Source organism: Pelodiscus sinensis, chromosome 1 (assembly GCF_052426305.1).
Source record: "Pelodiscus sinensis isolate ZL-2025 chromosome 1, ASM5242630v1, whole genome shotgun sequence".
Lineage (NCBI taxonomy): Eukaryota > Metazoa > Chordata > Testudines > Trionychidae > Pelodiscus > Pelodiscus sinensis.
In genome coordinates, this window is record NC_143052.1 from 352,768,889 (window position 1) to 352,781,868 (window position 12,980).

The 12,980-nt window shown below is 46.1% G+C and overlaps 1 protein-coding gene across 1 annotated transcript; it reads left to right on the forward strand.

The window, feature by feature from the left end:
- Positions 1-5,255: 5,255 nt before the first annotated feature.
- On the forward strand, positions 5,256-6,194 carry LOC102449228 (olfactory receptor 52D1-like). Its single transcript, XM_006130961.4, has one exon. The coding sequence runs from the start codon at positions 5,256-5,258 to the stop codon at positions 6,192-6,194; it is 939 nt and encodes a 312-aa protein (XP_006131023.3).
- Positions 6,195-12,980: the final 6,786 nt, after the last annotated feature.

Genomic DNA, 12,980 nt, shown 5'->3' on the forward strand with positions numbered 1-12,980 from the left:
CCTCTTGCTTCTAATGTATTTATAAAAAGTCTTCTTATTTCCCTTTGTTCCCGTAGCTAGTTTGAGCTCATTTTGTGCCTTTGCCTTTGTAATCTTGCCCCTGCATTCCTGTGTTGCTTGCCTATATTCATTCTTTGAAATTTGTCCTACTTTCCATTTTTTATGACTCCTTTTTTATTTTTAGATCATGCAAGATCTCGTGGTTAAGCCAAGGCAGTCTTTTTCCATATTTTCGATCTTTCTGACGCAGCGGAATATCTTGCTTTTGGGCCCTTAACAATGTCCCTTTGATAAATTGCCAACTCTCCTTAGTTGTTTTCCCCTCAGTCTTGGAGGCTCTCAAGCTGTGTCTCTCCAGGGTCTAATTTCTGCTCATCCCACTTCTCACAGAGCTGAGGAAATGATCTGTGAATCCCGGCCCACCTGGGAGCCCGCAGGGACTGAACAGGGAAATCATAAAGGGGACTGTTCTGCTTGCCGAGTGTCATGCTGAGTCTCTTACCTCTGCCTTGCTTCTGCAGGAAGTAGATTTCCTCTCTCTGCTGAGCGGGATTGTGGTGAGTTGCCTGTTTTTGCATTAAGAATTAGTGGTAAGGACTGAGGAAGGGCTCCAGGGTTAAAATCTGGGCAGGAATTCACCCACACAGTGACTGGAATTGTTTAGGTTTTTTTTTAGACATACCAAAGATTTGTCAGGTTAAATTTACAATATACTGGAAAAGTTGAGACCATTATCTGTCCTTAGAATCAGTCCCTTGTTTCCTACTGTGTCCTTCTATCCATCGCAGTAGTTTCCTGTTTTTGTGCAGTGTGGTTTTCCAATTCCTCAACTTCACCGCACAGGTAGAGAGAGCAGCCAAAGCCCCGGCAGTGGAGATCTGTGTTACCGGGGGCTTACAACAATAATGGGTCACATGCTGACCACAATCTGCTCTCACATTCTGCCTTCAGTATTGACACTGGCTTCCCTGAGAGCAAAACTGAGGCCCATGTGATTTAAAATATCCAAGTTTCAAACCTGGTCTGAGAATGTCCCAGACATGGGTGTTTCAGTCAGACTCTGAGCACTCAAGCAAACCAACACTCTCCAGTTGCCAAAACTAAAACACAGACACTACGTCTACATTGGCAAGATTTTGCGCAAATACTCTAAACGCAAGAGTTTTTGCATTAGAGTATTTGAGTAAGAGAGCGTCTACACTGGCATGTGCCTTTGCACAAAAGATGTGCTTTTGCGCAAAAGCATCCGTGCCAGTGTGGATGCTCTCTTGCTCAAGAAAGCTCCGATGACCATTTTAGCCATCGGGCTTTCTTGCGCAAGAAATTGATGTTTCCTGTTTACACTGGCCTCTTGTGCAAGAACACTTGCTCAAGAGGACTTATCCCTGAGTGGCAGTGTCATAGTATTTGCGCAAGAAGCACTAATTTCATACATTAGAACGTCAATGTCCTTGCACAAGTATTTGCGGCCAGTGTAGACAGGTAGCAAGATTTTGTGCAAAAGCACCTGCTTTGGCACTAAATCTTGCCAATGTAGACGTAGCCAGAGAGAATGTCCGCACTAGGAAAGTATTTTGAAATAATAACCCCTGAATTAACTGTTTTGCAATAAGTATTACTCCTCAAGGAACACAGGAGTTATTATTCAAAATAACCAGCCTGTTTTTTCCAAAATAAGAGGCTTGGGTAGTGTAGATGCTTGGCTTGTTAGACCAGGGCTATGGGTGAAATCTAGGAGTCCTTCAGATTATTCTACACCAACATGTAGGAATTTGAATACATGGTCTGATTTGAACTGACCACGAGTCTACTGTGGGTTCAGCTGGAGGCATCCCCTGCCCCTTGCAAGGTAGGTGAGTTTGATTCATTTAAAGGAAGGATAGCTCAGTGGTTTGTGCATTAGCCTGCTAAACTCAGGGTTGTGAGTTCAATTCTTGGGGTGACCATTTGGGGCAAAAATTTGTCAGGGATGGTACTTGGTCCTGCTGTGAAGGCAGGGGACTAGACTCAATGATCTTTCAAGGTCCCTTCCAGCTTTAGAAAATAGGCAATCTCCATTAACTGAGAGGAGAGTTGCTGAAAGTTCAAAGGTTGAAAACAATTGCTTTCAGGGAGGGCAAGGGGGTTGTTCTCTCTATGTGACTGTGCTCTGAGGAGGACAAAAAGAAGTGACAGAAAATCATTTTTCTCATTCACACTTTGGGGAAGCCAGGTGTTTCTGGATACCTGAAAGGAATGCATGGTATGCGGGAGGGTGTAGGAGCAACCATGCAGTATCCAGATCACTGTGGCACAGATTCCGGTAATCAGGTGACAAGGGAACGGGCAGCTGGCCTCATGCACAGACCAAAGAGGTGTAAGGAAGACAAAAAATGCTGCACACTGTAAAGTACCATGGACCTCACTGTAGTCTGTTTTCTCTAATACCATCCTCCACCCAGACCATTCCTGTTCTCATGAGCAACCCTACTACAGCCCCACAGCAACGGGAGCAAATGTGAACACTGAAAAGCCTCCTCAGGGAGATCGGCATTTCCAATGGGCTGCAATAAAGCTGAGGACGAGCCATGCCAGAATTCCAAGACCAGAAGTGACCATTGTGATCACCTGTCTAACTGCCTGGGTAGACAATTTTCACAGTAATATTCCTAGAGCTGATCTTTCAGAGGGAGAAACACCAAACCTCGATGTAAACCTTTTCAGTGATAAAGAAGTCACCAAGACTCTTGGTGTATTGTTCTAATCATTAATTACTCTCTCTGGTTTTGTTTAAATGTACATTTCTGTATGCTAAGCCAAAAAGCCTTTTTTAAAATGTTTTCATCTGTACTTACATATACACAGTTCTCAAGTTCTGCTTCTTCTTAACTACCTTCCTTGAATTAAACCAATTGAGCTCATTGAATCGATCACAACAAAGCAGGTTTTCTAATTTTTTAATATTTTGGTGATTTTTCTCTTCAGTGTTATCAACTATCCTTTTTATTGTGGACCGAGACATGGAAACAGGATTCCAGTAGCAGTTGCACCAGTGACAAATGCTCAGGTAAAATAACTTCTCTTAATTAATGGAGATTGCCTAGAACTGGAAGGGACCTTGAAAGGTCATCAAGTCCAGTCCCCTGCCTTCACAGCAGGACCAAGTACCATCCCTGACAAATTTTTGCCACAAAACCCTGAATGGTTGCTGCAAGGATTGAACTCACAACGCTAGGTTTAGCGGACCAAGGCTCAAACCACTGAGCTATCCCTCCCCCGAAGGGTCACAAGGTCTCCTTGAGTTTCCCCTAGGTAGCATCCCAGGGTCGCATTGGCTCTTTTGGCCCCAAGGTCACCCTGGGAGTTCACGATTAGCTAATTATCTCTTCAGGCCACTAAATCTTGCTTAGAGTCATTGCATCCAACAGCGGTTCCCTATAATACAAGCACCACTACATACTTTGACCCTAGATTAACCAGAGGTGCAGGTCTGTAGTGTGAATAGTAAGCTTAAGTGGAAATGGTGAGATTTCTATAGATTGTTTTGTTCCATGAAACACAGTGTATCGGTCTTTCAGAAATATTTATGTAACTATAAAGGTTCTAATTAGATAATATCGCTCTCCGTGTAAAAATCAAAACTCTTCCTGATTCTTGTTTACCTAATGGCCTCAACTACCTCTTGTGGCAATAAATTCCTTTCTCTAATTGGATGTTGAATGAAGGACAGATTCTTTTTTATCTGTTTCCAGTGTACCATGTTTCATTAAATATGCCCTGCTTCTTTTCTTAGTGGACAGGTAGAATACATTCTCAGTGTACACTCTACTGCTCAGTCACTTATAATCTATTCTCATGTCCTCTCTTATTCCATTACTTTGGGTGTGTCTAGACTACCTAGTTTTGTCGACAAAAGTGGACTTTTGTCGACAAAACTATACTAGCGTCTACACTACCATTGAGTTCTGTCGACATAACGTCAACAGAACTCAGCAGTTTTGTCGACGCTGGTATACCTCATTTTACGAGGCATAACACCTTCTGTCAACAGAACTCTGTCGACAGAAGGTGTTATTGCCTGTAACGTTGCGTCCAGATTATGGAGTTCTGTCGACAAAGCAGCTTGCTTTGTCGACAGAACTCAATGTGTCTGGACGCTCTTTGTCGACGGAAGTTTTGTCGACAGTATCTGTCGACAAAACTTCCGTCGACAAAATGCGGTAGTCTAGACGTACCCTTTGTAAGTTAGCCACCTCAGCCTTTTCAAACTCTCTCAAACATTTCCATCCAACTTCAAACTCAGTGTGGAACAATGCACACAAGAGCCCAAACATGCTCAAACCAGCAAGGAAAACAAGAGTGGTTATCCTCCCAGCAGCATACAGCTTTATCAGCCTGGTCTGAATGATCTCATGGCATTGCATTTTATGTATGACTCCCCATCTCATTTCTCACGGATCCCAATGTTTTATTAGATTCTGTCATGGCGAGGCCTGTCAGAAGGGTTTCCCCAGAGTTGTGGGCCATAGCGCTCAGGTCTGTGTACTGAGTTCATACAATGAAATTAGAACCTTGTTAAGTGTTTGAGGGGTTGAAACCTTTCCATCCAATGGAATGACTGAAGTTGTCAACATAAAATGTCACCTGCCGTCATCCTGCTGATTCATCTGCCTCGATTAGCTCCTCTGAATTCTTCTCTGGATTTGAATTTCACCTAAATAATGTAGTGCCACCTGTAAATGTTTCCACTTCACTACTCACTTCTTGTTAGATTACTCATAACTTTACAAATATTTATATTCGTTATAAAATGTATAATCCCCCCTGCCTGTCCTTCTGTTCAAGGGCCCCAGTGATTCTCCCCACGCGTGCACTGTGAGCAGGGTTTCCCACAGCTGTGTGTCAAAGGTGCCCAGGTCCCTGTCCTGAGTTCAGACCATCCAGTTAGAACCTTGTTTGATGTTTGAGGAGCTCAAGCTTTCCATTCAGTGGGCAGATATGTTGAACCTCTTGACATCAAACTTTATCTGCCATCCGGCTGCGAATTATCCTGGAACAGTTAGCGCCTTCCGAGAGCTTCTCTAGATTTGACTTTGGTCTAAATAATCTGTGGCCTTCTGTAGAAGCGGCCACATCAATACTCACTTTTCTAAACTGGTAATAACTATCATGTTTCCTGTGATATTGGGTATTATCTATAACACCAGCTCAGTGTGCTTCTGTGTTTTCACAGGCATCTGTGCATTCCTCAACCCAGTTGTCTCATCCACCACCTCATGGCAGCTTTCAACCTCAGCCCATCTGACACATCAACATTCATCCTAAGAGGCATCCCAGGCATGGAAGATTCTCACGTCTGGATTTCCCTCCCTTATGCTATTTGCTACATTTTCTGCCTGTTAGGAAATGTTTCTGTTCTGTTCGTGGTAGGCAAAGAGCAGACCCTGCACCAGCCAATGTACCTGCTGCTCTGTATGCTGGCACTCACCGACATCACCACCTCTACCTGCATTGTGCCCAAAGCCCTGGGTATATTTTGGTTCAATCTGGAAGTTATCACAGTGAGTGGCTGCCTCACCCAAATTACCTTCCTTGGCCTGGCTTTTGTAATGCAATCATCCATCCTTATGGCAATGGGCTTTGATCGCTACGTGGCCATATGCAACCCTTTGAGATATGCCACCATCCTCACCCACACACGGTTAGCTACCTTTGGGCTCATCAGTTTAATACGAGGGATTCTCTGTGCGCTTCCCATGCCCCTGATGATGAGCCAACTGCCAATCTGCGGCAAACGCATCATCGCTCATACAATCTGTGAGCCTATCCTTGTGGCAAAGATTTTATGTGGAGACCTCACATTCTACAGGCTCTATAGCTTGGGGATGACACTTACTCTTGTTGGGTTGGACATGATGCTCCTTGCCCTTTCATACTTTCTGATTCTCAGGGCCGTTCTTAGAATCTCCTCTCAGAAAGCCCACCATAAAGCCCTCAACACCTGCACCGCCCACATCAGTGTGATGCTGATGTTTTATACTCCCTACCTTTTCTTCATTATGATAAATTGGTTTGGTGGAAGCATCGCTCCTCATGTTCAAATCTTCTTGGCCAATGTCTATGTCCTCGTCCCCACCATGCTCAACCCCATCATTTATGGAGTCAAAACCAAAAAGCTTCGTGACAAAATGAAGAAATTCATCTGCAGAATGTGATCCCATTGGGCCGCTGAACTGAAACTGTGTCCCAAGAAGGGAACTGTTACCGCCTAATTAACCAAGTTGGCTCTGTTCCACTGTGGTTGCACTCAGCATTGTGGAAGTTCATAGTCTCACCAGTTTCTTCCATCTAACATCTTATCATTCCCTCGGCAGACTTTCTTCAGTTTACATGACTGAGGATGTTAGGGAGGTTCCCAAACCTAACCATTATTTTTAGGTGACAAATAAGTGGACTTGTCCATGTCTGAGGTTTCTGTAGAGGAGGATTTGGCATAAATTTATAAGCTTAACAATAACAAGTCACCGGGACCAGATGTCATTCACCCAAGAGTTCTGAAAGAACTTAAAGGTAAAATTACAGAACTATTAATTGTGGTTTGTTAAATCAGCTTCTGTACTAATGATGGGAAGACTAATGTGACTCCAATATTAAAAGATGGCTCTAAAGGTGATCCTGGCAATTCGAGATCGTTAAGGCTAACATCAGTACTGGACAAATCCGTTGAATCTATCCTAAAGAATAAATTGTCAGACACATAGGGTATGTTTACACTGCATGGCTCTCTTGACAGAGCCATGTAGATGAGCTTTGTAGACATAGGAAAATGAAGCGGCAATTTAAATAATCACTGCTTCATTTACATCAAAATGGCTGCCATGTTGTGCCGATCAGCTGTTTGTTGGCACAGCGGGGTAGTCTGGACGCTCCGCGGTCAATATCAAAAGCCTTTGTCGACAGCCCTGTTATGCCTTGTGAGATGAGGTTTACCGGGGCGGTTGACAAAGGCTTTTCATATCGACCGCAGACTGTCTAGACTACCGTGCTGTGCTGACAAACAGCTGATCGGCACAGTGCAGCAGCCATTTTGATGTAAATGAAGCAGAGATTATTTAAATCATCACTTCATTCTTCATTTTCCTATGTCTACAAAGCTCATCTACATGGCTCCATTGACAAGCCATGTAGTGTAGACATACCCATAGATGAACATAATTTGTTGAGGAAAAGTCAGCATGATTTCTGTAAAGGGAAATTGTGCCCTAATAATCTACAAGAGTTCTTGGAAGAGGACTAAAACCATGTGGCCAAACGGGATCCTCGGGATATAGTATAACTAGGGTGTGTCTAGGATTTTTTCGAAAAAAGTGTCTTTTTTTCTAAATAACATCCCCTGCATCTAGATTGCTGTCGCGTTCTTTCAAAAGTAAATTGAAAAAATGCGGCAGATTTTTCAACCACGGAAAACCTCGTTTTACAAGGGATAACGCCTTTTTTCAAAAGTGCTCTTTCAACAAAAGGTGCTATGTAATGCAACTGTGCTTTTTTGAAGAGAGCATCCAGACTGCTTGGGTGCTCTCTTTCGAAAAAGCGGCTTGCTTTTTCAAAAGTACTGGTTGTAGTCTAGATGCTCTTTTTCAAAAGAGGCTTTTTTGAAAGTGTCTTTTGAAAACGCCTCTTTCAAAAGAGACTTGCACTCTAGATGTAGCCCTTGATTTCCAGGAAGCCTTTGACAAGTTCCCTTGCCATGGGTGCTTACGTAAGTCATGGGATAAGAAGAAATGTCCTCCCGTCGATTGATAATGGCTAGAAGACAGGAAAAATTGGTCAGAACAAAGGGTCAGTTTTCAGAATGGAGAGAGGTGAATTGTGGTTTCCACCAAGGGTCCATATTGGGATGAATCCTATTCAACATATTTATAAATGATCTGGAAAAAGACTGATCTACTTTTGTGTTAGTGCTTAAGGGGCTGTGGGCTATTGTTGCAGTAGAAATCTCATAGCTTTACAAGCTGGGATGAAAGCAGAGGAACAGCAGCCAGAACCACAGGTAGGAGGGACGCAGCCCAGACAGCAGAGCTGGGCCAGAGGCAGAGCGGTAGGGCTGATGTGGAACTGGTGCCGGAGCTGAACGGCTGTGCCAATGTGGCACCAGGGCCGAGTGACAGCAGGGAGCTGTGGTTCCATAGCCAGGACAGTGGATGCCGGCTCTGACGGAAGTAACATGGCAGCCGAGCATAAATGAGCAGCCAGGGAGAGAAAGGTGGGGCCCTGGGATGGACTCTGAAAGGGGACATGAATCAGGACAGGTGCTGAGGAGAAGGGTCCTGCCACCTACTCTCTGAGGCATGCGGCACATCCAGAGCAGGTGTCTGACGCACGGCATCAGCACAACACAGCCAGGGCCTGGGCAGGAGGCCTGGAATGAGTGAGGAACAGGCAGTGTGTCTTCTTTACATCCCATGCCCACAAAGTGGGATTCCTTGAGTCTTTTCTGTTCGTTCTTTATTTACCTCATCATTGCAATTAAATACATCTCATGTGGCATGGCCATAATTCACTGGTCACTGGGTCAAGGATGTCCTGGTGAAGAGAGGCCACCGAGGGCAGAGGAACCTTTGGCCCTGTCTTTAGTGAGATCCCAGAGACTGAGGGTCAAACCTATGGCCGACTTTTGACATGGGCTGTCTGGGTGATGGCTGAGGATAAAGTACCACAGAGAGTTTGATAGCTCCCATGGAACCTGCCAGCTGCTGGGAGCCAGATGGACTATCCAGCACCCAGCCGGCTGGGCGAGAGACAGGCAGCGCTGGGAGGTTTGTCCCAAGATGATTCTTGTGGAGGCAGGCGCTCAGCCAGGTCACTCCTCCAGATCAGTGCCTGTGGATGAGGGGCAGCACACGGAGCCATTGTTGTACTTGCCAGCTACTTTCAGGAGTGGTACAGGGCCAGAGCAGGAGTAAGCCTGCCTTAACCCCACTGTTCCATTCCTGGGGCAGCTGTCTGGCCGCTCCCACGGTGGGATCCCCCCAACCCTGCACTCCCCACACAAATGCCGTATCCCCAAGGCCACTCCAGAACCCACCCTGCCTCCACAGGGTCCTTTATCCTGCTTTCCTAATGCAGGAGCCAGGTCCATCCCTGGGGCTACCACATGCTTGGTGATGGATCGACCTGGCACCCTTGGAACAAAGGACGGATATGGGGGGCCCAGAATGTAGGGAGGTTGGGGGGCTCCCCCAGTGGGGCAGTGGATAAGGTGTGGCCCAGAGTGTAAGAAAAGCCAGCAGGCAGTAAAACTGCAGCCTCCCAGCCCTTTCCCCAGATGCCAAGAGAGCAAGCAGTACAGCTATAGGCCTGGAGCACTGGGGGTGCTGGCAATGCAGCCCTAGTCCCAGCTACAAAGACAGCCCTGGCGCACTTGGAGGGCAGGTAGTGCAGCCTGAGCTGGGGCCTTGCCACAAGCAGTCTGGAGCCATGGCAAAGTTCATTTCTATCTGGGCTGTATGTGGAGCGGGTCTAGGGCTGCACTGTGACCTCAGTATGTGGTTCGTAATGTAGTGCTGGCAACGGACAGTCTGCTGGCCTGGTATCACACCCCCTCTCCAAACCGGACACGACCTCAACTCACTGTGCTTTGCAGGCTCAATGACTGAGCAGGACAAATAAATGCTCAGGGAAAGATGAGGTGCTGCTCCCACTTATAACGGGTACGGGTGCAGGGAGCGCAAGAGAGAAAGCAGCATCACAGCTAGACAGGATCCCACCTTCTAATGAGGCAATAACAGGCCACATTGCGCAGACGGCCACTGATGTAAAAGAGCAATGGCTGAAAGTGCTCAGCAGAGTGCGCATGATACAGAGAGGTGCACCTGCCCATACTGTAATACCTCAGAGTTATGAACAGCAGAGCTACTAATTCACCAGCCAAGTATCTCTTGGACCAGCTACATCTCTCACTTAGAAATGGGAATATGCATCAAATCTACCCCCCACCCCCTCAAAAAACCCCAAACCAATATAGTTCAGGGCTGAAGGAGCAATCATAAAGTTTGTTCACAGCTGTGAACATCTGTAGAGTTACAATCAACCTCCACCCCATGGGGTTCATGACTGGGAGGTTCCAAAGTGCCTCATATGCTGCACAGCAGCTGGGATATATTCATTGCACTCCAGCAATAAAGGTAAAAGAGGAAATTCTGTTCCATCATCCACTACAAACACAGCAACCAGCAAAACGATTTTTAACTAATTAAACAATTGTGTCCAAGACACAGGCCTTGATTGTGGACATTGTTTTTCCATCTGCAACAGGGGAGCCGTCGATAATGGAGTGATAAATATTGTAAACTCTATCAAGTTGCACTTACGTAATTAAAGAGATTTTTGCCATTTTAAGCAAAAAACTGGTATCAATGTTCAATGAATGTCCAGAGCCAATATTCAGACAGAAGTGTGACCTGCACAAGGATGTGCCTACTTTTCCATATATAACGGAGTGATAAATATTGTAAACGCTATCAAGTTGCACCTACATAACTCAAGACAGTTTTGCCATTTTAGCAAAAAGCTGGTCTCATTGATCAATGAGTGTCCAGGGCCAATATTCAGAAAAATTTGCGACCAGCGCAAGGAGGTGCATATTTTTCTTCCTGCTAGTAAGAATATGGCAGACAGACATGAAATCTATGAAATCCCATGAGTGCTATGAAAATGGAGTGCAAACTGAGAGCCGCTGAATTCTTTGAGGCCTGGTCTACCCGTAAGAGGAAGGTTGACATAAGATGCACAGCTCTAGCTACATTAGGGTATGTCTACACTACCCTCCTAGTTCGAACTAGGAGAGTAATGTATGCATACCGCACTTGCTAATGAAGCCCGGGATTTGAATTTCCCGGGCTTCATTAGCATAAGCGGGGAGCCGCCATTTTTAAATCCCCGCTGCTTCGAACCCCGTGTAGCGCGGCTACACGGGGCTCGAACTAGGTAGTTCGGACTAGGGTGCCTATTCCGAACTACCGGTACTCCTCGTTTCACGAGGAGTAACGGTAGTTCGGAATAGGACCCTAGTCCGAACTACCTAGTTCGAGCCCCGTGTAGCCGCGCTACACGGGGTTCGAAGCAGCGGGGATTTAAAAATGGCGGTTCCCCGCTTATGCTAATGAAGCCCGGGAAATTCAAATCCCGGGCTTCATTAGCAAGTGCGGTATGCATACATTACCCCGCTAGTTCGAACTAGCGGGGTAGTGTAGACATACCCTATATCACGTAGATGGAATTGACATATTTTAAATTTCTACCCACGCAGCGGGAGGTTGGCAAGAGCAAACGCTCCCAACGGCTTCACGAAATCCTCACGAAGAGCAGGAATACCGGTGCTGATGGGGATACCCTTTGAGTTTGAATTAGCGCATCTTTACTACACCCTCTCTACTGTACCCCAGAAGATCGACCATAGCAGCATCGATCTTCTTTATTTTGTATACATGTTCTGAGTATGTCAGCAGCAGAAACACGCTGAAGGACGCATCTGGTGCAAGGCCTGTGGCTTCATCCAGAGTTAGCACAAGTTAAGAGCAACAGCCATGGCCTGGCAAAAGCAGAACTGGCCTATTTGTCAGTGAGCACCCCATGAACTCAGCACAGGGACGGCTGGCCTGGCTGCAACACACTGACTGTGTAAACACACCCCAGCCGCCAGCACAAAAACCCGCCAACCCTGCTTCGCTCTTCACCGCAGAGTGCGTGAGGCATTCCCATGAGACTAGAGCTGGCGCAGGATGGTGCAGCCTGTTTCTGCGGAGCAGTTTGAGCTGCCAGACATGTACCCACCTTACACATGACAAAGGAACACTGGAAAATACATTTGATGGCAAAATCCTGGGAGCAGAAAGCCTTTTCCTTGTTGTTTGGCTTCCATCACTACAGGGCGTCATTTAGCGTCCACCGGGCAGCAGTGACATTTCAGGGGCCAAAGATCTTGACACAACTGAGCAACGAGACACAAGCTGCTACAATCACGTGAACTGACATTTGGTCGTATATTGCGTGGCAGCCTCCCCCCTCGCAGTGCTGATGTCAGGGCAGTGCCCACAGAACAGCCAGCCAGGCTGAGCACTGGGGAGAAGCAGTTTGCCCTGACTAGTTAAATCACTAGAATGGTCAATTACTTCTCTCCTGGGGGAGGCTCTCAAGCTGTAGGTCTCCAGGGGATAATTTCTGCTCATCTCCCCCCCCTCACAGAGCTTAGGGAATTGTCTGTGAATCCCGGCTCACCTGGGGGCCCACAGGGACTGCACAGGGGAATCATAAAGGTCACGGTTCAGTTCGCCGAGTGTCAGACAGGTGCGAATCACACGCTGATTATTTTACCTCTGCCTCACAGCCACAGGTAGGCGATTTCCTTTCTCTGCTGAGCGGGATTGTGGTGAGCTGCCTGTTTCTGTACTGACATTAGTGGTAAAGAGTAAAGCAGGTTTTTAGAGTTGACATCTAGAATCATCTGGGCAGGAATTAACCAGGACAGTGAGTTACACTGTTTAGGTTTTTTTACACATACCAGGGATTTATTAGATACATTGGAACTACCACTGTATTGGAAAAAAAAAGTTGAGACCATTATCTGTCCTTAGAATCAGAGCCTTGTTTCCTACTGTGTCCTTGTATCTTTTTGAGTAGTTTTGTGGTTTTGTGCATTGTGGTTTTCCAATTCCTCAACTGCACTGCACAGGTAAATAGTGCAGGTAAATCCTCTGCAGTGGGGATCTGTGTTACTGGGGGTACACAACAAACATGGGTCACACACTGGAGTTTCTGTCCGATTCTGAGCGCCCAAGCAAAACAGCGCTCTCCTGTCGCTGAAACTAAAACACTCAGGGCATGTCCACACCAGGAAAGTTACTTTGAAATAAGTAGTATTCCTCAAGGAAAGCAGGAGTTCTTATTTCAAAATAAACAGCCCTTTTCCCCCGAAAGAACAGGCTTAGTAGCGTAGATGCTTG

What these genes read in the sequence shown, in the direction of transcription:
- LOC102449228 (XM_006130961.4), top strand. Translation starts at nt 5,256, where the DNA reads ATGGCAGCTTTCAACCTCAGCCCATCTGACACATCAACATTCATCCTA.